Below are 26,170 nucleotides of genomic sequence, written 5' to 3'. Positions count from 1 at the left end.
TTACCGGCGTGGGGTATTCTAGTGCTGCTACCATACCATTTTTGGATTTGTACTCTAGCGTTCGCTGACTGTGTCTGATGAAACTTTACGCTAGCACGACAGATGGTCGCCATATTTCTGCTAAAATTGTTCATATCCGCTCTGGGTTCATTAAAGCAATGGCCGTCGGAAGCTATTAGATACAGATGGAAGCACTACTGGCACCGTCTTCCTCCTTTTTTTATCCCTCTACTACCAGGTGGCTAGGCCGGCACACTATACCCTTACTACTTTCAGCCCTTTCGTTCTGCTCAAAGCTTGGCTCGTTTTGTTCATCGGATAGCTTCTTGACGTCCCTTCGCTCCTTCTCGCTGCGACTAGCAGGAAATCGAGGGCCCTTTTTCGCACAGTGATGCATTTGATCATTCACGAGACGTATGTGAGAAGATGTTTTGTACACAGTGGGTCTTCCCTTCTATGCGGTTGGCCTTGTGTACGACCTTCCTTTTCACAGAACCACAGGGCATCGCCTTGTTTCTCCATCTTGATATCACGCAAGGCTGCGGCACGTCTCTTATCACATATGTGCAAGTGCCGGTCTCTATTGTCAGTTATCATTTGCCTCGTTGTGATGTCTTTACGTGGATAGCATGGTTCTCTGGCACTTATTGCTCGATTCAGACTCGTCAGCTGTGGGTGTTATCGGTTCTCGTGAGTAAATGTTCGTGCACCATCATCTTGTGTCTGACACAGGTTTCTGTCAGCGTAACTTTGAAAGTTCGCTCTATTTGAGTTCATTTCAACAGCACTGCGCCGGTCAGGACCCCGTACTACTCATGGTACTGCCATGGTAAGTTATGCCCCATTGATAGACACTTACACATATAATACTTTTGGGACCCTTTTCAGGTCATAGATCACACACAGGTCGTACGGACGGTTCTTCGCAACTTCTTACTAAGTAACTTCTCAAGCGGCGAACAAGCCTCAGGGCCGGTTAGGCCCGATAAAAGAGCACGTGACTTTCGGCATTTCGGCAATCCACACGTGTATAAAGGGACGCGTTTTTGATCTGATTGGATGTGGGATCGCCTTCCTAACAATCATCTACCTTCCTTTACCGTTGTTCAACTTTTTCTGTCGACATGACCCCTCCGCGAATGGCACCCGGTCAACGAGGAGGGACTCCGTACCCTGCTAGGGCAACTACTCCCCAGCAGCGCGGAGGACCTTCTCGAGGGCGAGGTGGCGGGCGAGGAGGGGGAGTCGCTGGGAAGCAAGGCGCGCCCAGCGTCTCCGTTTCCTGTAAGTTCTGCGATATTTAGAAAGAGAAATATACCATTATTGTTCAAATCCTTATCGTTTGATTTTTGAAGCCTCCGTTCAGGTTGTCGGTGTTCCTCGTCCCGGATTCGGTAACGCAGGCAGGGCGACTACCATTCGCGTCAATGCATGCGAGATGAATATCCCAGATATTATGGTATATCATTACGACGGTAAGATGCTTTTCTTCTTTCCATCTCGATGGCTTACACGTCTTTAGTCGGTTGGTATCTTCAGGATCTGTTGTGGAATGCGTCGAATGATCTTTGGTTTCTCTAGCCATGGAAAAGTCACTCCGGGCGGCTTTCAACATGAAGCTGATCGAAGCGTTGCAAAGCCAGAACCCCGGCGTATTTATCAGAGCAGCTGTTTATGATGGCAAGAAGAATCTGTATACGAGCTATAGGTTGGATTTCGGCACTGAGCATTCCCGCCAGGTACGTTTCTTCATCCGAAGTATCGTTCGACTTATCTCAATACACACAGTTTAACGTTACTTGGACCGAAGAGAATCGAGTATCAAATTTTAAGATTACGATCACGGAAGCGAGGGAAATCAATATGGAGTAAATCTCGTTCATCTTCATAGCGGAAGATAAGAACTGATCATATACAGAGCCCTTCGCAGATATACGGCTGGTCAACAATCTTGGGATGAAAACGTTTCTACTGGTCTTACGGTATGTGTCGTCTTTTGTGGATGACTTGGCTTGACCTAAGAACGCTTCAGGCTTTGAACATCGTGATTCGCATGGAGCCATCTCTCAAACATCCATTTAGGGTGCGATCATTCTACAGTGACAAGACAAAAGCACCGCTAGCTAGTACGGGGCTGGAAGCCTGGCAAGGCTACTTCCAGTCTGTTCGACCTGCCTTAAATCGCCTGCTCGTCAACATAGACATTTCGACTGGCGTCTTTTTCAAACCAGGTTCGCTTATCGAGCTATGCCTCGAATTCTTCACCGGGAATCGGAGGGAGAACCCGGACAGATTTTTACGAGCTTCCGGTCCACAGGCGGTACCTCCAATGCAGCGACGCCGGCTTCAAAACTTTCTTTTCGGTGTCAAGGTTGAGTCTGAATCAGCAGCCAGTGGAAAGAAACTGCTCGCCATCCACAAACTGACGGAACGAGACGCCGCAACAACAATGTTTACTCCGGCTGGTGGTAGACAGACCAGCGTAGCGCAGTACTACGCTCAGGCCAACCAAAGGTTACGGTGTCCAAACATTATATGCATGCAGGTATGCCCCTTGTTGTCATAGTGGAGCAACGTGTTAAGTCTCTGCTAGACTGCAAAAGGTGCCGTGATACCTCTTGAGCGATGTTACGTCGTTCCTGGCCAGCTGTCTCGGTCTGAACTCAACCCGGATGCTACACGAGCCATGGTGGAGTTTGCTACGAAGAAGCCTGATGAGCGACTGAGGGCGATTCAGACTGGCATTCAGGTCGGATTTCTGTTCTATCGGATGCTATTTTCTCATTCTCTTTCCTTTAGGTCCTCGCATATGGCCAATCCCGTTACGTCCGAGATTTCGGACTAGACATCAAGACAGGTTCTCTTCCTATGGAGATCCCAGCTTGTATGATCAATGCGCCAGAGCTGAAGTATGGACCGGGATCTAAGCAAGCAACTGTTGTGAGTACTCTATTTCTGAAGGAAACATAAATATTCTCGCTAAACTGTCACTTATCAGCGGCCGAGGGATGGTGCTTGGAATCTGTAAGTATTGATCCCGCACAGTCGCCGTTCTGTAGACGATCTGACGCCGCTTAGGGTTGACAAGAAGTTTTTCAAGCCCATGTCACTTGGGACTTGGATTGTTGTAATATTCATGCCCCAGAACAGCTTCAGTCCAGATGACGCGAAGCGAACAATAACCGATCTCGTTCAAGGGTGTGAAGCCATTGGTGAGCTACTCCCCCCACCTTCGGAATGCCTGCGGGTCCTGAATAGTCCTCCCAGGTATGCCAGTTCCAGAAAAACAACCATTATTTGTCTATAAGAATCCCCAGAGCAACGTAGATCAGGTATGTGGGCATCGATTGGACTCATGACGCAACTCTAAATTATACTGGTTTCTGATAGTCTCTCTCGGATGCAGTGATGCAAAACAGATCTGAGCGCAAGACGACACCAACGTTCATTGTGTGTATCCTCCCTGACGGGAGCGACACGGATTTGTATACGGCAGTCAAACAGTAAGTATAGTTATCACTTCCAGGCCTAAGAGCATTACCGACGAATTACCATCTTTAGCTGCGGTGACATAAGGGTCTGTGGACCATAGCATTTCTTCGCCTATTATTCTTCCTCACCGTGATTGTTTACAGAGAGGTGTCGCTAATCAATGTCTCCGCGTCGGTAAATGTAGGAATGCCCGACCACAATACTGGGCCAATGTTGCACTGAAGTGAGTTATGATTGTCTTTAATAGTGGAACATGAAGAGACTGAGCGAACCTCGTCCAGGATTAATGCCAAGTTGGGCGGTGTCAATGTCATCCCCTACCCAAAGTTATCGCCGATCATCTCCGATCCTAGGCAGCCAACAATTGTCATGGGTAAGCCAGTCTCAAGGTACTTCGTAGCATAGCTGATGGTGCATACAGGCGCAGACGTCATGCATCCAGCCTCGGGCAGTCAATCACCCTCGTACGCTGCGGTGGTGGCGAACATTGATTCTGATGGTGCGCGATATATAGCCAAGACCACGCTTCAGTTAGGGAGGCAGGAGATGATTGGCGATTTGCGTTCGATGGCTAAGGTTTGGTCAAACCTTTATGCTAGCCATTCATATGTGACTCATGGGACAACAGGATCTTCTTTTAGCTTATATGGGTCATCGAAGTAGTACGGAGAAGGTCTCGACGCTGCCAAAGCGACTGATATTCTTCCGGGGTAGGTTGCTGAGTGGTCGCTGCTCTTGATAATGCTGACCTGCATATGTAGATGGTGTGTCTGAAGGCGAGTTCAGTCGCGTTCGAGATTTAGGTACGTTGCCAATGTGTCTGCACTTCCGTCCGTGCATTTTTGCTGACATCCTTCCTCCCTTAGAGCTTCCTCTGCTCCGTGGTACCAACCCTTATCTTCATCATATCTTTTCACTCTAACTATCTTAGATGCCTGCATTGATGCGAAGCTAAATCCACCTCCGAAAATTACATTCATCATCATCGGGAAGCGTCATCATATGAGGTTTCTCATTTTGTATTTCTACTGTGCCATCAGTTACTGATTCCTCTCTTTACCAGGTCCTTCCCAAAGAGCGAGAAAGACAAGGACGTGAAAATTGAGAACGTCCTTCCCGGTACCATTATTGATCAGGCCATCACTAATCCGGTGGAATTCGACTTTTACCTTCAGAGCCACGATGGACTTCCGGGTACAAGTTCACACTATAACGTATGTTAGCTTTCAATTACAATTATATTTCGACTGATCAACCTAACATCTAGGTTGTTTACGATGTGAGTCGCTCACTTGGCATGTTCTATGTCGATGTTAACCATTGTTCGTGCCTTACAGGAATCCGGGTTTAGGTAGGTCCTCCATTTCTTGACTGAGATCCACACCAGGCTCACTCTCTGTACAGCGCGGATGCGATCCAATCGCTAGCTTATACCCTTTGTTTCACCTATGCCAGATCGACGCATTCGGTGTCCATCCCTACGCCCATCTATTGTGCGTCCTTTCTTCTCTCTACAATCTCATTTGCCTATGTATATGTCAGATGCCCACATTGTTTGCAGTCGGGCAAAGACGCATTACGATCCTCAAGGTCCACCGTCGTCGGTTGTGTCTGGGGGCACGCAGATGCGAGAAGATATGGATACTGTATGCGAGCGCATGGAAAAAACCGTAACGCGTAACACTGGACCTGTTTCGTCACTTATCTGGACGTGCGTAACGCATAACGATTGCTTCGTTTCCAATTTTTTTCGTTACTGCTTGAAAAAGTTCAAGAAATTCACCGTAATAGTTCAATCCCACCTACAGTCATTGCTTAATTCGGAAACCATAACACGTAACTCCAGGTCCGTTTCCAAGTTTCTTTCCATCCTGACCATAATGCTCACTTTGGGGTTACTTCCCTACGTTCACGTACGGTATTGTTTGCAGTCGGGCAAAGACGCATTACGACCCTCAGGGTTCACTATCGTCAGTCGTGTCTGGGGGCACGCAGACGCGGGAGAAGACACTCAATACGCATCGAGGCAAGTACCACCCAGTGCATGATGTTCAGTCAAAGAGGATGTATTTCATGGTGAGTGATGCTTTTTCAATTTTTGCTACTAATAAGGCTGAAGCTGTCTTTCGCAGTAATCTTCCACCGTTGTTATTCCTTTCAGTTGTCACCTATCTTTCCGATTACTGAATACCAAAGGCCTCTCAATAAGCCAGTATCTTCTTACTACTTGTACTTACATCTTCGTCATCATATCAAATGTATTAAACTGTGTATTTGGATGTTTTCTGCTCCATAAGTTGCATTCCAATGAGTGTTTTATCTGTTGACGTGGGCTGTGAGGAGCGCCGAATAAGGTGTTGCGTCTTGCATCCCACCTCTTATTCAAAGTATAAAATGGCGAGTCTCTCCTCCGCATGTCAGGATGCATAATGGCCTTCTCGTTCATTCGATTCAATCAGAAACGATGATATATTCACATCTGCACTACGGGTTGATACTGCTCTTACAATTTGACTAACTGCGAGGCTTCACCGCAAAAGCGCTGGAACCAATTCGCTATTCCTCGCGCAGACTCTTCCTTTGCCCATCCTATCGATCATCTCAGTCAACCAGGAATACATCATAAAATTCCGATAAACGTACGAGTATCGCCAACGTTAGGGTCGCCTCTCAAAGCGAATCCATGTTTCACACCGGAAAAGACCTGAAAACAGTAGCTGGCCTTGTTTTCAATTAGGATGTCCTCAGCGCGTCGACGAGATTCCAGAGGAAAGGTATGGTCGATTTCTGTTGGTGACGATGAGCTGAAGCGATTTGAAAAACAACCAAAGGAGATGGTACGTGCCCGCGCATGATAGAAAGAGAGGTTCTGGAACCAAGAGTATCAGTCTTGGAACATCAGAAAGATAGGAAGGCGAGATTACTCTTGATATTCTTAAAGTGATCTTCAGTAAGGAATGCAGGATGCCCGATAGCACCTAATATTCGATGTATCAAGAAAGGATTCTCTAGCAAGTATTTGCTTAATACGTACCAGCCACGATATCTCCGCTAGCTGCGAGATCCAAAACGAATGGGGCACCAAAGCAGTACCCCACAGCTGTGTACTGCGCATCTCGACCTGTTCCACCACGTAAGATTGAAAAAAACCCCCGAAAATACAATACCACTTGCCATACTTCTCCCGAATAGCTTCCAGCCCATCGGGGCATCATATCCTTTGCTTGCTGCTTCGACTTTGCCAACCATGCCGGCCTATCAAAGTCCGGCTCTGTGTGTATATGCACCGGGTCTCCAAGAAAATAGTCGACCCCTACGACGAAGAATCCTATCGATTGTCGTTATCGTCAGCAGTCAAAAGCTGCCGTATGAACAGAAACAGACCTTGAGAAGCGAAATAATCCTGAACAAGCTGGTTGTTGACGTAGAAAGGGCCGTAGACGTCAGCAAAATACAACACAACCCTCGGTTTTTGAGCAGTCTTGCCGCCGGACGGAGGCTCTGAAACGTAGGTTGGTACACCAGCAATGGCATCGGTCCTCCCGATGGGTGTCCCTTCATGCTTTACCGCGGTAAAACAGCATTCCCCAAGAGAGCCTGCGAGAACGGGAGAGGTCATCGTGGGAGTTCAGAGTGGAGATGCATGTAGTCAGCAAGGGGGTTTGAGTATTGATCATGTGTCTTGCGTGTAGGAAAGAAAGGTATTGAATCGGAGATAAAAATAGTGTCCTGAGTCGAGGAACTCCGAAGGTGGAAAGTTCAGATCCTGTTGAGGCAATTCGCGTAATCGAATAAAAGAACGTGGGTTGAATTATTGGGTGGTATTCTAGGATAGGTAGCCGATGGTCGGAACTATATCTTTGACGCATTCGTGCGTAGGAAGTACCCAGCAATGCAGAGCACCAAATCGTATTTAGCCAGCATTGCACAAATTCTCTTCTTGGACTCACTGTGTATATCGCTTGAGTTTCTGGTACACGTAACCGCCAATGTAAAAACTCACGCATATCTCTAACACTCCACGCAAAACACATTTTAATCATACCGCGCAGCGACGCTGATGTTTAAATCTTTTTTATTTTATTTTAATTCGTTTTGAGGTATATTGGTATAAGATGTCCACGATAAACAAGTAAAGAAAAGCACTAATGTATGTGCAAATCGATCTTTCGCAGTTGGCTAAGATGGCCAGGCTTTCGGCACGATGGGCATCCCTGACTCTTTTCAAAAGTCTGACGGATGCATCTACGGTAAACGTCAGTCGGAATACTCTTGTATTGTAAAAAAAAAACCAGACATACGATGAACAGAATACGTGCCCACACTTTGTCACGCTCATCTTCGATGATGGACACAAGCATACCGGGCATGTCTGCTTCATGGTGGCTTTCGGTACTGGTTGGCGTTGCAAGCGTTTCTTGAGATTCTATCGAGTACACCATCAGACTTGGCAATAACAGAGGAATAAGCGAGCTTACCAAGATCGCAATGCCAACCTCCACCCGGGACATAGGAGCCTGCTCCTCGACTTTTTCGAGGGCTACAGGATCTTCCCGGTTCTCCTTTTGCTCTTGCTGCCGAGCCAGCTCATCTTCCCACCCTTCGGCGCGCTTCTCACGATCGCCTTCTTCATAATCACGGTGGTGACGAGCCGATTGCTCATAATGCTGTTCATAGTTATTAGCAAAAGTCGCGGCTGGAACTGAACGAGGACCCACGATTTTAAGAGCAGAGGAGGACTGGAACTCCTTATCGCAATCATCACAATAGTGATGGTAATCCGAAAGGATCAGATGCTGGAAGGGAACCAGTCAGACGACGTCGGCGCACGACAACAAAAGGGGCCTACCGTCTTGTAGGAGTTGTTGTTCAAGAATCCCCGCTTGCACGTACCGCAATACGGGTGTCGACCAGAAAAGTCGAGATGATTCCGCATTAGCTCGATCGACCATAGTGTCTGGTCGCATCGAGTGCAATATTGCGGATTAAATTCCTCTTCAGGACGAAGAGTTACAGTGGAAGACGAAGCTTCGCACGTGTTGGTGGTGTTTGTAGAGCGCAGTTGATAGTGGTTGGTGTTCATGTTTGTGATGGAAGGAATCAGGTTCCACGGGGGCATTTTATACGAGGAAAGGGGGAGCTGGTGTCTCACACCGGAGAGATTGCCTCCGGGAGCAGTGAGACAATTCGTAGATGCCTGTATTGACCCGTGGACAACTGTTGGTCCATGACTGTACCAGACGTCTGCGCAAGTTTGAATCTAGCCTAAGTGAGCTTGGCACCACCACAGACATGGCCTCCTTCAAGTCAGGAACGGTCAACAACTGCAGCGACCACGATTATAGGAGTACCTTACCTGACCCCTCCGGTGGTCTCACAATCCATCTCGCCGGTACGTGAAACGAAAGCAAAGCCGAGACGCGACAACTTGCTGGAAGCCAGATGACGAGAAACAAGTACCGTTATCTCTTATATCCGCGGGTAATCAAAGTCGACTCCACCTGAGTGCAACGAGTGAGTGCGGGGCATTATAACGTAGACTGTAACACTTTACCTTCGAGATTTTCCTATCGGGTTGAACAGACTGCTGAAACGTTTGGCGCCCACAACGATGAGAACATGCCGAACTAGTAGACGCCGACGAAACCGAGGCCAAGCACGCCCGGAATACGTAAATGCAGGCAGTCCATGCAAGCCCACCCCTGCACCTTCTTGATTTGAGAACAAAGGAGGGCACAAACGATGGCAAGCATACCTCATCTAATACTTGTGGCAGCGACGGGGTAGCGATACACGCATGCTCAGATGATCCACGAATTTTGGCTTCGACGTCTGCTACAGGTTCAACAGACCCAAGGCGATGATGATCCGCCTGATACATCTTCAGAAACAGATAGCCATGGTCATGAATTTGACATACCAAACACGGTCGACAAGGTTTCTAGGGAGCCCGTCTTTGAACCTTACCGTCCTAGCGGAACACTGCTGAAAAAACCGCAGATTCGTTCAGCCATTCAGAACCTGGAGAAAATAGCATAGCTCCAAGATCCAGCCCAGCTGGTTTGTCGTAGCGAGAAAAGGTAGGTCTTCCGGTTCCGATTAACTGATAGCAAAACAGGTCAGCATTGCTGTAATGAGCCATTGAATATACACGGTATACCTCGCTGTTATACCTACGGCAACAGTAATGCTGCTCTAGGATGCGGCATGACGTATTGTCAGCAGTGGAATTATCAGACACCTATACGATCCTTTGTAAATCGGTCCGAGAACTCTAGGAGGTGTTAAGACACGTACCCAGCCAAAACAGATGGGCCTAGCCACCCGAACAGCATCTTGATACAACTGTATCGTCCCCTCCGCCTGTCTCTGCAGTAAAGGCAGATGGCAGCTGCATTGGGAAACGATAAAATGAATGAAAAGGAGCGAGAAGCTTGCTTGCAGTGGGAGAGAGGAAGAGCGTCCGTGGTCGTTTGCGTTGCGTATATGCCGATGATGCTCAAGGTAGATGACCCTGGATAAGATTCAGTTAAGAAGTGTCTTCTTGGGATAACAGGCGTACCCTGTCTCGCATAACTGTAACTGCTGCCTTCCTTACATTCAAACCGCGGTACATACTGAAGAACGATCTACGGCCTGGTTCAGTCGTTCAACATACAATCCAGAAGCATTGGAGGCGATCCATACCTAGCAAGGGCGAGCAGCTCTGAGAACACCACCAGGCCTAACAGCGAAACTCCAGTCTTCGGCGCACATAACGATGATCAGACTGATACGCTTTCAGAATAAAACAGTCATGGCTATAAAGCAGGCGTACTGAACACGAGATATTAGCTTTCTGCAATGCTTAGGAAACCTCCGCCTATATGCGACTGACTGAAGACGGCGTACACTGCTGAACATCCTCTTCAGTACATCTGGTAGTATCAAAATCACGAAAAGCATAAGAGCGCCTATATCATCCTTGGTAAGAGAACCAATGAATACAAATAGAGCAGAAACACATACCCGTCGTCACACTGGGGCCGGAGCAACAAGTATCTAGTGTAAGCGAGCACTGGCACTCTGACAGGCGTGCTGTTAGCTACCATTACCGTGAGACGTAAGAATTCAACAGAAATCCACTCACCCAGGCTAGTTAACAGCACATCATTTCGCCTTTCCGTATCTTTTTCAGTACTGGATAGCACAAAAAAGCGGTAGTCTCTTCAGTGGAGCTTGATGCGGCCTCGCAGCGTAAGTCGGCAGTACAACCATCGTAACGTATGGCACGCCAGGGTGGTCGTAGGCGGCCACGCCATGCAGTGAAAAGGTCTCCTCCTGCCTTTGGGTTGGGAGAATGCTATATGAACTTCAGCAAAAAGAAGAATTCGCTTTGGGTGACCGGTGTACCACGTCTTGATTGAACCTGGCATAGATCCTTCCCAGCTGCGGCGAGTGGCACCATCACTACATATAGAATAGCGATCCTTCTCAGATTGCTCAAAGTGAGGCTCAGCAGAGTTGGGTTTCAGGACATACCTTGAGCCCTCCAACGCCGCCCTGGATCAGTCCGCCTCGCTATCGCCAGCCTCGTGTTCTTTCCTACCCAATCACCTCTCGGACAGCGGAAAAAGCCAACCCGGTCACACCGCTGGCGGGTCACAAAGGCACTGTTGTCGTGTCTCTTGAGAAGAACTGTGTCCAGGAAGGGCGAAACGATTCTAAGCGGCAAAGGTTGTGAATGGAAGAAGAAAAATAACCGATCCCGATGGTCATTGGATAAAAAGTTGTTGATATTTGTCATTGGCCTGCATCGGCGCGACTGACTGCACAGCCACCGTCGGCCTTGAGAGAGGACGCTCTTTCGTTGACGCGACGATGATGCTGAACGACGTGTCAGTGAAGTTCGAAAAATAACTTGCATACTAAACTTTTGTTTAGGTATGCGTTACAGACTCCTCCTGTCGTATGCACGGAGAAACATCTCCTCGTCGTCTCTTCCATCATCTGCCCCATCGTCTTAGGTTTTCGTTAAGGTCTGATAAACAGACAGCTCGAGGAGATACAAAGTGACAGAGTGGCACCTTCCCCGACGCATTTGACATTCTTTCAGCTCATCGGGCACTAAGTAATCTGAGGGACTACCTTCCATGTGAAGAAAGCTTTCCAATTGTTTGAAAACTTCTATCTACCCTTGATAATCATATTATTCTTTGCCACTTATTTTACCACATGATAAATAATGAAAGCTTCTATTTGCTTTCCTCACCCTTCCGGAAATCATCGTTAAAACGCGCTGATGTGAAATCCAATCCGTTCTTTGTACCATTATAATAATTCTCCGGTAATGTCATTATTGTACAAAATACAAAATAGGATATGAAAACATCGTCATCCAGGTAAAGTTCTCAGCTAGGCTTATAATTCTCCAGTATTTCCTTCGACAACTTAATCCCAACATCGTACCCATTATCCACCAAGCCCTATGTACACCCCGGCACTTATTCCGGTGCTTCACCCACGGACTCAAGTAGTATGTAGCGGGTTTGCCACTCACGGTGCTCGTGTTTCTCCTCTCAAGCTGCATGGCTTTCCCACAGCCTCTACAAACTACCTTCTGTGGTTTAATAGACCCTTTCTGTACCCACGGGTCCTGCTGCAGGAAATAAAGATGCTCCGCATCGCTCTTGTTCCTCTTTTCTCCGGGAAGCGTTTGGGAAACATGTCAGAGTTGAGGAAAAGAACGGTCAGCTGGTCGACGCCTGGATTTGACGCGTGAGCTATTTTCCTATGACAAGACGTCGGGAAGAGATCCCATTAGAGTAATGATATAAAAAGGTACCGTGTCAGGCATTCAACTGGCTCTTCAGCTTCCTTATGCCTGTCGGTTACCCCGTAAACACACGGCAATGCACAATAGGACACGAATTCTACCTTTTGTAAACAGAAACCTCCCCCCTCTCGTCAGTATCCGACCCGACGGCCCCGCTGAGATCCCACGTCAGATACATATCAGGGTCGCCGAGCAAAGTATCCTTCCCCCTCACCTGGTGAGCATGGTGTGGCGAGGTGCCTCCCCATACTCCAACCGTAATCGTTTGGACCCCCGTTCAGGCCGCGAGGACAATCTAAAAATGACAGCGTAAGTTGAATATCATGAGCACGAGGGAGACTGACTTACAGGGACGAAATCTCCTTCCCCCTTCTGAACCATCGCATAAGAGGTGACAGTCGACCTATAGTATTTCCGACAGCTTCGTCGAGGTTCCTTTTAGGTGCGCGAGACGTAGATAACTTCAGCCTAGTCAGCGTAATGAGTGCTTTCAATGCGTCTCTTTCGGCGCTGAGGATAGACGGATCAACATAGCCAGGAACAATGACACGGTCTGTGAACCGGTACAGTGAGTAGTCACTGCAGTTGCATCGAGCATCGTCAGCCATTTCAGCAGAGGAAGGAAGCAAATTTATCGAGGAGAGGAAAGAATAAATGGGAAGGGAACCGAACGAATACAGGACCCGTGTTTATACCCCTCGAGGTTAGGGCAAAAGTCCGGACAAAATGGGTGGTTTTTGGACTCGAGGTTGAGGGCAAATCCGGACAAAATGGCTGCTAGGTGGCCGGAGGTTAGATCAACAATCCGGACAAGTGACGACAACTACAGCAATGTTAGGCCATAGTCCGGACACGACAGCCGGCATGTGCCGACTGACCATTGTCCACTTATACTACTGACTATTATTAGCCGTTAGACTTTGTTCCTACAGGTTCCTACTTTGTTCGAAGCCATTTCTTGTTCCTTTGTCCTATTGCGAATTTTCCATCGACACCCAACTGAGTTTAATCAATATTCCTGGCAAAGAACGACGACCAAAAAGACGCTGAATTTGAATAAGCCCTGTAGAATACTGTCCTTTTGAATTTTACTACAATCCTTCGCCCTGCTAGCATTATTATGCATGAAATACTACCTGTCTATGCCGACGATGAACTCGATGAGCTCACCAAGCTCGACGCCGCCTGGAACAAGAATGAATGGATTGGCCGTGGTCGCAGCGACAAGGATGTTCCATACAATATTGCGAAGCACAGAGAATTTGAAAAAATAAAAATAAAAATAAAAAATTCTAGCGATTTTTTACAATTTTCTACGATTTTTTTGCGATTTTGGAAAGTTAGGGGAGAAATCCGGACAAATTGGCCGGTAGGGCTAGCTTAGGGGAAGAATCCGGACAGATTTTGAGACTTCTGCAGGCGAAAAGTCCGGACAAAATCTTGGATTTGGCCAAAATTTGGCCCTAACCTCTGAGGGCATAAACACGGGTCCTACGAATACCCAGCTTTTTGAGGAGGGTGCACGTACACGTGATGGGAGAACCAGTTCGAAGCATGTCGCGAGGGCCTTATTCCTAGTGAGGCAACTTTGAATCCTGGGATTGGATGTCGAGATGGTGAACTTCCTAGCTCAGGGGATTTAGGCTTTACACAACCTGGGGGGGCCCGAGATAGGGTACCGGATGGGTTTACTTGCTTGACAGAGAATAAAGCAAGTCGTCAGCCTGGGCTCCAATGTGAAACGGGGTCAGCGGGAGCTTTTGTTACGTAGTCGAGCAGGAAGATTGTGACAGTTCTGGGCAGAATTAGGAGTCGTCCATAGTGCCAGGGAGAAGGAGTGCGGTCCGGTCCCGAGGCTTGAGATGCGATTCGTGCCGTACGGGTGCCCATTCTCTATGGCCAGCACTCAACCACGACGGGAACTATGCACCCGTTGAATCGCGTTTGCCCGAACAGCAGTAAGAATTCGTAACTGTCTACAAGAATAGATATTCCTTCGATCTTCGAGCCGTTCAATTAGAATTCAGAACGAGCGGTTATCAAATCTGATTATCAGGGAAGCCAATCCCCGATTGTGCTAAATTACACGAGCAATTTAGATTTTTGACGGATGGACACGGGTTAGAGATAAGTTATAACAGGCGTAGTCTGGCTGGTATGAAATTTTTTTATCTCCCTTAAACGATGCGAGACAGAATCCAAAAACGACGGATATCCCTGGGCCCTACAGATAATAATCAAGGTGAATCAGGTTCATCGGTAAATCCGTAATTTCATACGGGGTTGACCTTGCTGTTATTCAATTTGAATTTGGAATGCCGCCACTAAGGTCTATGTTAACTTATCTGGAATCGAGACAAGTCAATGCCAGGCGCCCCTGCGCAAAAGGCAGTGTATTCCGTGAGAGACAATGACTTCCCTAGATAGCCAGCCGGGCATAGCCCAATCCAGTCTGAGGTCCAGCAGTGAAAATTTCCTACGCGACACGGGATGGGGTTGAAGAAGCCGATCGGTGGCTGTGACTAGACTCGATCTCTCACCGCCACCACAATGCACCTGACGACGTTCCATGGGCTCGAATTTTTCGGCATTATCCCTTACATGCCTACGCAGTCCGCAAAGTAAACTATGACCATCAGGAGAAGATAACAAGCCGACTCGGAGTTGAAAGTTTCCGTGGCTAACTCGGGACCGGCTAGGCCATCCGATAATTTTACGTTGTTTCGGGGCCTTTCGTTCACCTGTAACTCGGGAACCTGACCTATACCTCCTTCTCAAGGCGCGTGAATCCCTGGTTGCGTCTATTCCCCTTCAAGTATGCTTCCAATATAGCTATGCATATCAGGCTGAAATGCTCCGCGATAATGCCATGTCAAGAGGGTTCAACCGTGCCACTAATATCAGGTAAGTTTCTCGTATACGGGTATTCCGGCCGCAGGTAGTAAATGTCTAATAAATGCCAGTTGCAGTCCCCTAACTTTGGCTCGTGGTTCGGCCCTTGGCAATAGTCGGCTCCGAACCTCGTGTTCCTTGCCACTGACTTGGACAGAATAGAAGGCCAAACTTGCACTCGAGTCAGTCCTACAGTCTTTTATTTTTTGCAATGTGGAGCACCTTATTTACATCTGGCTGCACAGTACGCTTCCCAATCTTCTGATGTTGCTCGTTTTGCGTGATGACTCAACTGACCATTCTTGACTCGACTATTCCCCTTGAGGAAGAACTCTTCCTGACTACGATGCCGGCGACTACTGTCCCATCCTTATGGTTTATTACAAAATGGCTTCTCAAAGGTCTTCAATACCTTCACCATGATTGTCATATCATTCACACTGGTCAGCCCTTCTGTTCTTCAAAAACATGCCTTTCTCATTCCCTCTCAGATTATTCAACATTCTTCTTGCAATGGAGGATCCCAGAACATTCTGCTGAAGTACGAAAGCGATACTTCAGATAACCCTGCTGCGAGGAAGGTCCTCATCGATCGTGCAATATACGTATCTGACGGTGATTTCGGAGCAATACCGTACCCATCCCTGTGATCTCTGACTTCGGCAATGCGGTTCGGGGCGACCAAGGCGTCGGTCATCATTTTATCCAGCCATATGAGTTTCGTACGCCAGAAGTCAGCTTCGGAATGCCCTGGTCATACAGGCTGATACCTGGAACCTTGGTGTACTGGTACGGGTTTGCCGTCAGCTTCTACTTTCCGTCAGATCTCCTCATGACCGCTCAAGTTGCAGGTATTCGAGTGTCTGGATGTGAAATCTCCCTATTAACGGCGCTAAAGGACATTTCGACATCTTTGTACAGATTGCGCAAATTATACGTCTCCCTGGCCCTCCCCCCGCAGAACTCATAGCGAAGATACATACAAAGTACAGGACGATTTAATTCGATGGAGAAGGTTGAGCCACTCATAGTTGACAAAACCCATTATTCAGGTTTCAAGATTACTATCCGCCTGGGAACGAAGGGACATTCGAAGCTGTGTTTTCTACGATTCCGAATTCTCCGGACAACAAGGGGACGATCGACGCGTTTCGAAGCGGATACTCAGGTGCTTTCCTGAGGAAGGTCACCCATCAACGAACTTCTAAAGATTCATGGATGCTGTCCATTCATGAAAAACTAATGACATAAACGTGTTTTAGTCGATGATCGTCGCTCTCGAACAGAATGGTTGTAATCGGTCAGCCGACGTTCTTAACATGGTCTACCTTGCACCTATACCTGGTAGTATGCTGTACTACACGTCTATGAAAAGGTGGGTCTTCTGTAAATGAAGAAATATTCAGCTGAGAAGACGCATTCAATTTTGTAGCGGGAAGATTCCCGTGAGAACAGAGAGTCGTCAACAGGTAGGTGTAGAAGTAATGAAAATAGACAGAGGTAATTGATCGTCTTCTTTAGTCTGAAACGCGAGAAACCCACTTCCTATTTTTCCGACTTGTGAGAGTAATGGGTTAAACGTGCCGATATCAATGATCTCAGTGAGTATGCACTGCTACAATCTGATGTACCATCATTTTTTGATGTGAAGTCAAGATATGCATGCGGCGTCTGCACCATGAAAGCACAGCACTGATTCGGAGGACTCGCCAAAATATACCCACAAGCACGGGTGCGGATTCCTGTCATTGTATCTCAGTTGCAAACGTATGTCTACCCCTTCGCGTTCCGTGTATATTGTGATATTGAAATACTACAGCTTTCCACGGAAGCTCTGATAAACTCTAACACGAGCTGGTTAGTTCGAAGACGTCCTGATTTATTTGCCCGCAAATCTTAATGACAGGAACGAGACGACAACCCCTTCGGCATTCCTTGCAGTTAGGCTTGAACGTGAAACTATGAACCTTGAAACCGTACCAGAATCCCAGCCTGCGCATAGATAAGGGCACCCATCCCCTCAGGCTACAAGGGTGATCGCTCTCACGATATCTGATTTATCGGGATTATTATTAAAAAGGTACACCCAGGTGATTCGCTCTCAGTCTTAAACAAGTCTCATCCTCCCATTAGTATGATACGACTCTCGGATAATAAGCTTCTTTAGGCATCGGTGCCCTGATGATCGACTCATTCATGAATGCTCTTTCGCAACTCTTACGCAGCATATGAGTTCACGCTCGAAACCGACGCTAAGCGCTCCCTGTACATCATAACGAAGATCCAATTCTATGTCTACAATATTGACAGTTCCAGATTCGTCCCTGAACCAGTGCTAATAGGTGTATCAAGAAAGCTCTCGCATCAGCCATCATCTAGTTCAGCATGTGATCGCTGATAGGTGCCTTGCCCATACGATGTACACCTAGTAATCACGGACCTGATTAAGGTGCAGCCCCAAATGAAGCGTTAGCTCACGGGCTCGTATCCTTACCAGGCCTCTTAAAGACGACACAATGTCCCGGCAGCCGTCAACAATCCTCTCGATTCATGGCACTAAGCAACTTTGAACTGGCACTGGCTCTTAGTAACTTTGTCGGAAGCGCTCTTTCCTCTCTAGGTTCAGGATTTATTATCATCTGCTACGTATTCCTCCCGTTGAACAAACATTATCGACACCTACTCATTCTGAACTTGGCAATTGCAGGTGAGCGTCAATCTATTCACCGATAGGATAGATGCTCATCGAAAATGACTAGATTTTATCAATGCTACGACCAATGTAATATCTGGAACCGTCGTTCTCGCTACTGGTCCTTTATCCCGAACTCCAGCTTGTATCGCAAATGGATTTATCGAGCAACTTTCTGTTCAAGTAAGTTCATATGGTCTGTATGTGTATTGTGGAGAGACTAAAACACGACCTACACAGGCGACCGATACATCCATCCTGGCATTCTCTATAGTCACCATCCTGATTACGGTCACTGTGTCTCATGAGTCCTCATGGACAGCAAAATCGAGTAAAGGCAAAGAGAGGTTTGTAGTCATGGTCTGTTGTTGTACATGGGTGATGCCTATCCTGACAAGTAGGCGATATTTTTCTTTGTACTCATACACATAACTGACTATCTAATTCTCAGGCTTTATTGCGCTCGGGAAGGGTCACTATACGGCAGTCTCTGGTAACTGGTGGTAGGAGGATCCTTTCCTATGATCATGTCTTTCGATGATAGAGTCTCTCAGCTGGCTGACACCAGAGCCTGTCTATGTGCGCTACGTACTGACTCACGGGTGGCGTTTCCTGTTCATATTTATCGAGATAGGTACGTCGGACTGATGGCGTAGCTTAAACAATGCTGATATACGCGATGCAGGCCTTTACACATACCTATCTATCTATCTACGAAGGCGAATCAAGCTCGTCAGCTTAGTTTCAACACAGAATACCCCTCATTCAAGGATGAACTTGCGCAACAGATTCCGTGATCTTGAACAGTCGTCGGGTTCAATTCAGATGCACCAGCTTCCCATCAAGATCCCCTGCGATCAATCAGAGTCGATGCCCTGCGTTGAATCCAAAAATGACCCGTCTTCACCTCGAAGTGTTTTTTCAGGTGCGCCCACTTGTTCCCACGACCAATAAAAGCAAATCTCGAGAATTTTGCTTTTGAACGCGTATCCAATCGCGTATATCATACTCTGGATACCTGGGATCTGTATTCGCCTCGTCGAGGCATCAGGACACTCGTCTAGAGTTCTGCAAATCATGCAGGCATCGACGCAGTTCGTTGGGTTTGCCAACGCATTGACGTATGGTTGGAATGAAAGCGTGGCGAAGAGCATAAGAGAGACAGTAACTCGAAGAGGGTTACAGTGACTTGGAGTTTGGCTTTGGTCAATGAGGAGACTGACGAATCTAGAACGTGTAAGTATAGCAATGGCTTGAGAGAAAGAGGACGGCCACCTTCAGAGTGACAATTGTGCTTGTATGTGATGAAATCAAAGACGAAGTAAATTGCATTAACGGATCCTGTCTTTACCCTGCGAGCATCCAAGCTATCTGGGAAGTTGTCTCAATAAAGAGAACTAAACATGGATAGAATACGTCTCCGAACTTCGTCACGCCCATGTTTGATAATGAACAAAACACACTCGGGCATATTTGCTTCACGGTAGCTTTCAGCATTTGTTAAGATTCTATTTAGTATGAAATTAGCACGCGCAACGGATGAAGGTTTAAACGAACCTGCTACATCGCAATGAAAACTTCCGCCAGGGACATCGGAGCATCTTACTCTACTTTCTGGAGGACGACGGGATGTTCCTGGGTATTCTCTTGCTCTTGCTAGTGTGGTGCTTCAAGAATGTGTCACTTAAAATACCCGATTTAACGAGTATTTCGGGCTCTGAACATGCGCATAAATCTACCAGTCTGTCTGAATAATACCTTCTTCCTTGTCCACTCCCGCGCCAGACTAAGCATGGCGGAGAATCTTCTGGACGGTTTAGTAACATATCAAGCATATATTTAGCGTACTTATATGGGATAAGATGTATACATCGACAGGCAACAATTGGACAACAATGAGTACGGTTGGGTTATCGGCACAGCCACGACTCAGCCATATTGGGGCTCATATAGTTTGTCCATATTTTTTTCACACGTCGATCACGCAATCTCCCCGGATTTCATCCTTCCTCTTCGGATTCTCTTCCACTCATTCACCGTCACCGTCGTTCTGATTTTTTAACAAACCTGTGGCGACTGCTTGAAGTCTTCAGTATATCATATCAGAGCTCGTCTTGTGTCCTGGTATGCAAGACAGCGGACACGGAAAGGGCGTTTGGGTCCTGGGAGTACATTTGGTCTGCTATCGTGCCGTGACTCGTCTTGGTATCATTAATCTTAAGGACTCCCATAGATTGGATACCGTCCATATGGATCGTCACAGGCTCCGTAAAAGGATTACCACTGCCGTCTTGCACTGTTCCCGGCGGAAGTTCGTGGCCATTCAGAATCCAGGTATTCTTACAAAAAAGAGCCTTCAATACGATTATCTGCTGCGTGGAGAGCATTAACATATCCCAAGTGTATGTACGTGTCACTCGGATATCGAAATGGTCTTTTACTAAGTAATTCCCATAGACGTTGAGCATCATCAGTAATGCACGAGACGCGCCCAGGCCCTGTTTTTGGTTTGTTTCACTGGATCATGTTTTGGTTTGTTCTTTTCATGCCACGTAGAACATTTATGCCGATTTTTGGAGGGGTTACGTTAGGACAGGGATTCGTGGTCACTCGGCTCACGACTGGAAGCGTTAGAACTTTTCGTCACCAATCACCTGTGAGGGCACGCCGACTGTTGGTGATCCATTTCCGTTTTATCAGCCTTAATTTCGGATTGACGACGGAGAATATGCAGGCCGATGCTTCAAAGCGTTTCAGTCTTCGAAGGCCCTTTCTGCAGAAGCACCTTCGCCACAATGTCCTGTGGTATTGTTATCTCCTTCTGGCAACAGCAAAATGCGTGTTCTCACCCGATGCATCCAGACCACCGGCTTCGTAGGCTGGTATCCTGTTTTAGATGGATAGGGCACCCTAGTCGGACGGGTTTGTTTCTCGCTTGGACCTATGTTCCTTGAAAGTTCACATGTTCTTGACCGTGGCCGCAAAAGTCTGATAAACTACCAGGTACCCTTGAGCGAATAACATACCCAGGATGTCAGTCTGTTTCTCCGCCACTACACTTGATATTGGACATGCGTTGTGGACGACATTCCGGGAATCCTACAGTACGTTATCATACTTCTTCCTCGGATAACCAAAGTTTAATCCTCCATCATAGGTGCCTGCTTGAACAGTCTCCCGAAGTGTATGGCTTCAGTGAAGTCGGACTTCAGAGACGACTTGGACTTAGCACCTCACACCGTCACTTGGAGATGATAAATGAAAGTCCTGCTCTCCCCCTTCTCGATGGCCTTGGCTTGAATTAGCCTCAAGGTTCCTGCTGGAAGGATTATATGCCCATGATGTCAACGCGCCGCTGATATTCAAATTTAACGCTACTCTTACGTGGTGGCGTTCAGCTACGAAGTCCCGTCACCCTTAACAAAGATCAAGGGACGATGCTTCGACGTATCACTACGTGCTTTCGGGATATCATTGGCTGTTCCCTCAAACATGAGGTGGCTTCATAACTTCTTAGCCGGTTATTGGCGCGCCTCGAGGTAGGGGTTCTCGGGAAAACACCACTCAGAGATTCGGAAGTCGGACCTGAGGCCTGAGGTCTGGGAATCATCCCGAAGAATTCAGATGGGAGAACGAACCGCGCGCCGACAGATGTCTTGCTGTTTCATGGCCATCCTCCCTTTGTAAAGCTTACGTGAACTATGCATGAAGTTCTGCCCGATGAAATGTTATGCAACTGAAACGTTATCTGCTTATTCTGCGTGATTCATTGATGATGTCAAGTTGCACATACGGTTCGCCATATCCCCGTCCTACCAGTGGGAAATGCATCAAGATGAACGGATGCCCTAGGTTTCTTAGAGGCCATACGACAATGTAATCGTTGTGGGATTCGATACAACTATCTCGTGAAGTCCAAGGGCTCGCGACTTGTCAGGCCAACAGAGAGAGAACCGCGCCAAGAACAACTCTAAGAAATGTTCGATGGATAACAATCGCTAATTTGAGGTTTCATACTGCAACGATTCAGAGAAATGCAGAACTAGAGACAAGCTAAGTTGAGGTCATCTTCATTTCGGCTCGAATTCGACCAGGTTGTGGCACAGCCACTATATGTCTACGTCGTCCCCTTCCATGATCCATTACCGCGTCACGCAGACGATACCAAATGGCGCTAAGCAATCCATAGTACGATAGCCATCACTAACGGAGCATACTTATTTTCTTCTAGCCTAACATTACTATTGCCTGAAACTGGGATAATAGATATATATTCAGCTTACAACAGGCCTTGCTGGTCGACTCGAAGTAAGCTAGGGGGCCCATACATTGACGAGACGATAGACATTCTTATCCAGTTTTCACATGGTATCTCTTCCTATTTTTCAAGTACGATCCTGGCATGTCAGTACCAACTCCTATCTCTTGGATCTCCCGTGAACTTGCCATGAACTGTTATTGCGAGGCCCTTCCCTTCTGCTTGTTGGTATTCGCTTCTCGTGGAAGGCCATCTCTGGGAAATGTCCTGCCGGCTTGCATTTGAGCCGGCGAGACACTCGATGTAAGAAGTTTTACCGTCGTACCTTTTGCCGGCGATATTCTGATGAAGAATACTACTTACTGCGTAACTACTGGTACATCGCATAGAGATTCGACTTGAGGAGTGCATATACATAACTCATGTCGACACACCAGCAGTTTCCGTTCATAGATACAAACATATTCGACCTATATTACCGAGCGTTCTCGTAGCAGGAGGCCATGTTCGAAATTTAAACCATCCCGAGCAGCATTCGAGTCATTCGCGTTGTCGTGTGAGCGTGTTCGTCAGCTTGTATGACAAGATCTATTGTCTGAATCGCAGCGTTTCTCAATAGGTCATTATGCGTTGGAAAGGAAACTAACAAAAAATTGTGTGGAGGGAGAGAAGACCCTTGACTTTCTATGTTTCATTGCCACCATTGAAAACAAAAACAACGCCGTCAATTAATATCTACGTAAGGCGCCCACACTATCCCAGTTTGAACAATGATTTGTTTCCAATAATAGATGGTCTTTCTCCTCAGTGTCGTTGTCTGAACTGGTGAAGAGGCGGGATATAATGTAGAATGCCACTTAATCACGTGTGTCTTTCCTTCCTTCAAAAGCTCGGTTGCGAATCCTATTCTCCACCATGCGCCCTCTTTTGAAACTTGCTTTCTCGCCTGCCTATATACCCTCAATGTCGACAACTATGATCCCTCTCGATGTTGCCCAGTGGCGCGACTTGTTCTTGCTTACTGCAGTTGCTGTGGAGCAGCAATATACTCCTGTCCACAGGGATGTACTCGCAGACCATCCAGATAGCGAGGACGTGACTGATGATGTGGAGAGCAGCCATAATTCGAGGAAGAGGGTCTTGTCGTTAGTTCCATTTGCGTTGGCTGCCGTTGAAGACTGATTGACACATCTTATTCTCTTAGTGTTGACTGGAACGCCGGTCATTCTCTAAAGCGTGCCAAGGACAATGCCGGAGATGTCGTGGTCACCTGCTCTGCGTACGATATTTCGTTGTTTTATCTATCGGCGAACGGTGCTTATTTAACCCATAGGTCCGAGATCCGACTCAAGTTCGGTAAAGAGAACGATGAGATGACGGAGGATTTGGGATCTACCAGGTGCGTTGCGATTCCGATTGGCCAAGTACTCTGACTTTTTATTCATTGTAGTGCACTGGTGCATCGCCGTATTAACCCACTCCCAAAACGAGCTGAAGGCAATCAACGATTCATTACCTCTCTATCAGACGTGGATATTAGCTGGATTCCAAAGTCCTACCGGAACAATAGCAGAAAAACTCCTGACACGCGGTTGCACAAGCTCTTTTTGTCCGAATGCAATTACTCATTGACTGAGTACCACGAGAACGGGACCATCAAGAGAAGGAGCAAAGAAGAACGCGAGGCATTCTTGAGGGCGGATGAGTGGGTTGAAGTACGTGGGGGATATGAAGTGAGATGCAGGGCGTGCAAATGTGACATCAGTACTTGACTCCCGTGAAGGTATGTACTACCCGAACCTGTGGATCAAGCATAGATCAGGATGTCCAGCGGTTTACACAATCTGGCTGGAGAGGAATGGTTTGAGTCAAGATTCAGACAAGGAGTGGTTCCGAAACAAAAAACCTGTACATTGAAGTGCGCAGAGTGCGGGAACACGGATGGCGTACAGAAAACACGTTTATTCTTTCTCTAATAATTTTCATGACATTCACTTGCTTAATGTTCCAAGTAGCATCACTCCCTTGTTCTATTATTATGACTGGATCAATCTCTGCTCTTCTCTTAGTGGCTTCAGTACTGGCTCGTAGACTTTTTTGAGTAGGTAGGGAACGCTTCATTTTTCTTTTAAACTCATTGAATGATACTCATCGCGAGTTGGACGCATTGTCAGATGATGCTTTGGCAGCTTGCTAGAAAATCAATGATCTCGATCAAGACTCGATCACCAATCGGGGCAAGTTTAGTTCCAAATCGGGCTCCATATAGTTTGGCCATATTTGTTCTCCAGCTCGTCACCCTCCGCTCATTTTCTTCTCGTCATCACTTGTCCATCACAGGTAAGGATCACGCAACGTTGGGGGCCTCCCCTCGGGAATTCCTCATTTTATCATGTCTCCAGTGGCATTGGTAGTGGATGCAGGACTTTCAATCCCCCAGATCTATGTGAAATATGAATGCAAGGATAATAAACTTTGGTAATGGCTGGGAATATTTCGGGTTTGTATTCATGACGTACGTAGCTCTATGGCGAGCCCGGTCACGTTTATCTCTACCGGTATATCTCAAAGAATCTTGTCAGACACACAATGGGGTACCAATTGACCAGTGCCGTTATTTGCTTGCGTTTTATATGCCCAAGTGGGGTGTATATGGCGAAAGGAGGCTTTGTCTTTTGGGAATGTCAAGGCATTCTATCGGTCGTTTATGTGCGTCTATCTCTTTTATCTCTCATTTTCTGTTTCAACGAGATATATTAGATTCACGCTCTTGGACGGGGTTTCTCGTTCTATTTATCATAAGTTCTACGAGACATATCGCCCCATGGTAATTCCAGCTCGCCGGACTCTATGACAATATTGTTCCAAGTGTTAGGTTAGAGTGCTGGTATGCTACTTGACTGTTGGCGACATCACTGATAATTTATTACTCTGTAGTTAGGTATTACAACAGGTTCCACCGGGATAACTGCCTTCAGAATTTTGCATTCTGCAGTCTTCCAAGTTAATACTTGTCGCCCTATGTTTCGCACGCACTCTGAGCATGTATCTTGTAGGCCCTTCTGACGGGCATGCTGCAAAAGGCGTTCTCGGGATCCATTTTATCACTTGTCCCCACGGAACACAGAAGAATCTCAAAATCCACGAGAAGCTGGCTTCTTTTTGGACCCGTAATGCCGCCTCTCGCTCCACATTCTATGGCGAGTAAACATTGCGCCTTGAAAGCGTTGGACAATTGTACCTATTCCCAGAGTGCCCGTCCTGCAATGTCCATAGCCAAGCATAGGAAAGGACTGTTAGGGCTATGAAGCACCTGGGGTGCGGCGTTTGTAGGCTTCTACACTCATATCCTGCTATATTCTAACAGGGTGTTGGAAGATTGATGCTTATGCCCTGATCCAATTGCACCTTGTATCTTCGACCTGTTAAGGAAGTGCGATTTCTGAGAAATTCCGAGTGGTTCTAGTTACCAGATAGTCAGCTCGCAATGATGCAGCGTGGGCCAATTATTCCTCCTCCAAGATGATGGTGACGATGATGATCTGAATTGGGAACCCGGAACACGTCAGTCCTCTGCCAGGACTTACGACAGATTTCTGATGGGTACGAGCTATCCAGATGTAGTTCGCATGCCATTATGTTCTGCGTCTCATGTTTCCTAACCCTTTTTGTCCGGTATTCGAGTTGTTGGAGTGGCTTTGAGAGGTACTCATACTGTATTCAAGATTAATATGCGACTGTAGAATTCGGGCGAGCTTCAATTTTCTCTGGAAGACTTACGCACCTTTACCTGCAGCCACAGGCAGACGGTTTTCTGAATAACGGACTAAAGTCGCCTTGAAAGCTCGGAAAGCTGGCATCACTTTCTCATTGGTGGGCTGTGAACAGCCTATGATGGTATGGGCGACTCCGGACAAGGACAAATGTGTTGCTATGATTCCAAATTCCTACAGAGCGTCCTGTAAGTATACACTTGATTCGTTATACGTCATTTACTAATGATTGTGCATCAAAACTACTT

At 47.0% G+C, this 26,170-nt stretch overlaps 7 protein-coding genes across 7 annotated transcripts; 5 read left to right on the top strand and 2 right to left on the bottom strand.

Annotated features, from left to right (window-relative positions):
• Positions 1-887: 887 nt before the first annotated feature.
• Positions 888-5,801, top strand: EV420DRAFT_1769324 (argonaute-like protein). Its single transcript, XM_060481020.1, has 27 exons — positions 888-1,284; positions 1,356-1,459; positions 1,523-1,529; positions 1,582-1,739; positions 1,789-1,868; positions 1,919-1,982; positions 2,033-2,545; positions 2,594-2,749; positions 2,800-2,940; positions 2,999-3,024; positions 3,079-3,212; positions 3,268-3,332; positions 3,391-3,503; positions 3,562-3,577; positions 3,636-3,715; positions 3,774-3,865; positions 3,914-4,068; positions 4,121-4,202; positions 4,254-4,295; positions 4,359-4,376; positions 4,424-4,499; positions 4,556-4,706; positions 4,760-4,771; positions 4,830-4,843; positions 4,897-4,985; positions 5,035-5,568; positions 5,625-5,801. Exons 1-26 carry the CDS (start codon positions 1,125-1,127, stop codon positions 5,538-5,540), a joined length of 3,054 nt encoding a protein of 1,017 aa, XP_060323449.1. The 5' UTR covers positions 888-1,124; the 3' UTR covers positions 5,541-5,568; positions 5,625-5,801.
• Positions 5,802-5,995: 194 nt separating this feature from the next.
• EV420DRAFT_1623144 (Alpha/Beta hydrolase protein) lies at positions 5,996-7,111 on the bottom strand (the record flags this gene model as incomplete). The annotated part of the gene is made up of 6 exons (XM_060475907.1): positions 5,996-6,081; positions 6,136-6,279; positions 6,417-6,470; positions 6,527-6,599; positions 6,672-6,820; positions 6,877-7,111. 6 exons carry the CDS (start codon positions 7,109-7,111, stop codon positions 5,996-5,998), a joined length of 741 nt encoding a protein of 246 aa, XP_060323448.1.
• A 522-nt stretch (positions 7,112-7,633) lies between these two features.
• EV420DRAFT_1582755 (uncharacterized protein) lies at positions 7,634-8,557 on the bottom strand. The gene is made up of 5 exons (XM_060474708.1): positions 8,342-8,557; positions 8,211-8,288; positions 7,971-8,159; positions 7,794-7,918; positions 7,634-7,737 (listed from the first exon to the last, which is right to left on the bottom strand). Exons 1-5 carry the CDS (start codon positions 8,426-8,428, stop codon positions 7,638-7,640), a joined length of 579 nt encoding a protein of 192 aa, XP_060323447.1. The 5' UTR covers positions 8,429-8,557; the 3' UTR covers positions 7,634-7,637.
• A 7,061-nt stretch (positions 8,558-15,618) lies between these two features.
• Positions 15,619-17,205, top strand: EV420DRAFT_1486091 (uncharacterized protein; the record flags this gene model as incomplete). The annotated part of the gene is made up of 10 exons (XM_060470346.1): positions 15,619-15,642; positions 15,691-15,740; positions 15,827-16,050; positions 16,098-16,185; positions 16,252-16,384; positions 16,462-16,574; positions 16,632-16,668; positions 16,721-16,759; positions 17,019-17,056; positions 17,106-17,205. The coding sequence occupies 10 exons, from the start codon at positions 15,619-15,621 to the stop codon at positions 17,203-17,205; spliced, it is 846 nt and encodes a 281-aa protein (XP_060323446.1).
• Positions 17,206-17,504: 299 nt separating this feature from the next.
• Positions 17,505-18,906, top strand: EV420DRAFT_1166183 (G protein-coupled glucose receptor regulating Gpa2-domain-containing protein). The gene is made up of 6 exons (XM_060466167.1): positions 17,505-17,906; positions 17,959-18,074; positions 18,132-18,288; positions 18,343-18,394; positions 18,446-18,525; positions 18,577-18,906. Exons 1-6 carry the CDS (start codon positions 17,750-17,752, stop codon positions 18,843-18,845), a joined length of 831 nt encoding a protein of 276 aa, XP_060323445.1. The 5' UTR covers positions 17,505-17,749; the 3' UTR covers positions 18,846-18,906.
• Positions 18,846-19,079, top strand: EV420DRAFT_1279325 (uncharacterized protein; the record flags this gene model as incomplete). The annotated part of the gene is made up of 1 exon (XM_060468136.1): positions 18,846-19,079. A coding segment is annotated over one exon (234 nt), but the record flags the coding sequence as incomplete, so codon positions are not given.
• Positions 19,080-23,064: 3,985 nt separating this feature from the next.
• EV420DRAFT_1486089 (uncharacterized protein) lies at positions 23,065-24,254 on the top strand (the record flags this gene model as incomplete). Its single annotated transcript, XM_060470345.1, has 6 exons — positions 23,065-23,294; positions 23,354-23,428; positions 23,483-23,548; positions 23,600-23,864; positions 23,915-23,932; positions 24,219-24,254. 6 exons carry the CDS (start codon positions 23,065-23,067, stop codon positions 24,252-24,254), a joined length of 690 nt encoding a protein of 229 aa, XP_060323443.1.
• Between the last annotated feature and the right edge of the window lie 1,916 nt (positions 24,255-26,170).

Source organism: Desarmillaria tabescens, assembly GCF_030435595.1.
Source record: "Desarmillaria tabescens strain CCBAS 213 chromosome Unknown EV420scaffold_80, whole genome shotgun sequence".
Taxonomy (NCBI): Eukaryota; Fungi; Basidiomycota; class Agaricomycetes; order Agaricales; family Physalacriaceae; genus Desarmillaria; species Desarmillaria tabescens.
The sequence above is the reverse complement of the archived record's forward strand: the minus strand, read 5'-3'. Positions and strand labels throughout refer to the sequence as shown.

Bases quoted from the DNA above. Each gene is read 5' to 3' on its own strand.
- EV420DRAFT_1769324 (XM_060481020.1), top strand. From the start codon at position 1,125: ATGACCCCTCCGCGAATGGCACCCGGTCAACGAGGAGGGACTCCGTAC. The intron at 2,546-2,593 runs GTATGCCCCTTG...AGTCTCTGCTAG, and splicing joins CAAACATTATATGCATGCAG to ACTGCAAAAGGTGCCGTGAT. The intron at 2,941-2,998 runs GTGAGTACTCTA...GTCACTTATCAG, and splicing joins GATCTAAGCAAGCAACTGTT to CGGCCGAGGGATGGTGCTTG.
- EV420DRAFT_1582755 (XM_060474708.1), bottom strand. From the start codon at position 8,428: ATGCGGAATCATCTCGACTTTTCTGGTCGACACCCGTATTGCGGTACG. The intron at 8,289-8,341 runs GTAGGCCCCTTT...GTTCCCTTCCAG, and splicing joins ACAACAACTCCTACAAGACG to CATCTGATCCTTTCGGATTA. The intron at 8,160-8,210 runs GTGGGTCCTCGT...AACTATGAACAG, and splicing joins CCTCCTCTGCTCTTAAAATC to CATTATGAGCAATCGGCTCG.
- EV420DRAFT_1166183 (XM_060466167.1), top strand. From the start codon at position 17,750: ATGGCACTAAGCAACTTTGAACTGGCACTGGCTCTTAGTAACTTTGTC. The intron at 17,907-17,958 runs GTGAGCGTCAAT...GAAAATGACTAG, and splicing joins TCTGAACTTGGCAATTGCAG to ATTTTATCAATGCTACGACC. The intron at 18,289-18,342 runs GTAGGCGATATT...TCTAATTCTCAG, and splicing joins GGTGATGCCTATCCTGACAA to GCTTTATTGCGCTCGGGAAG.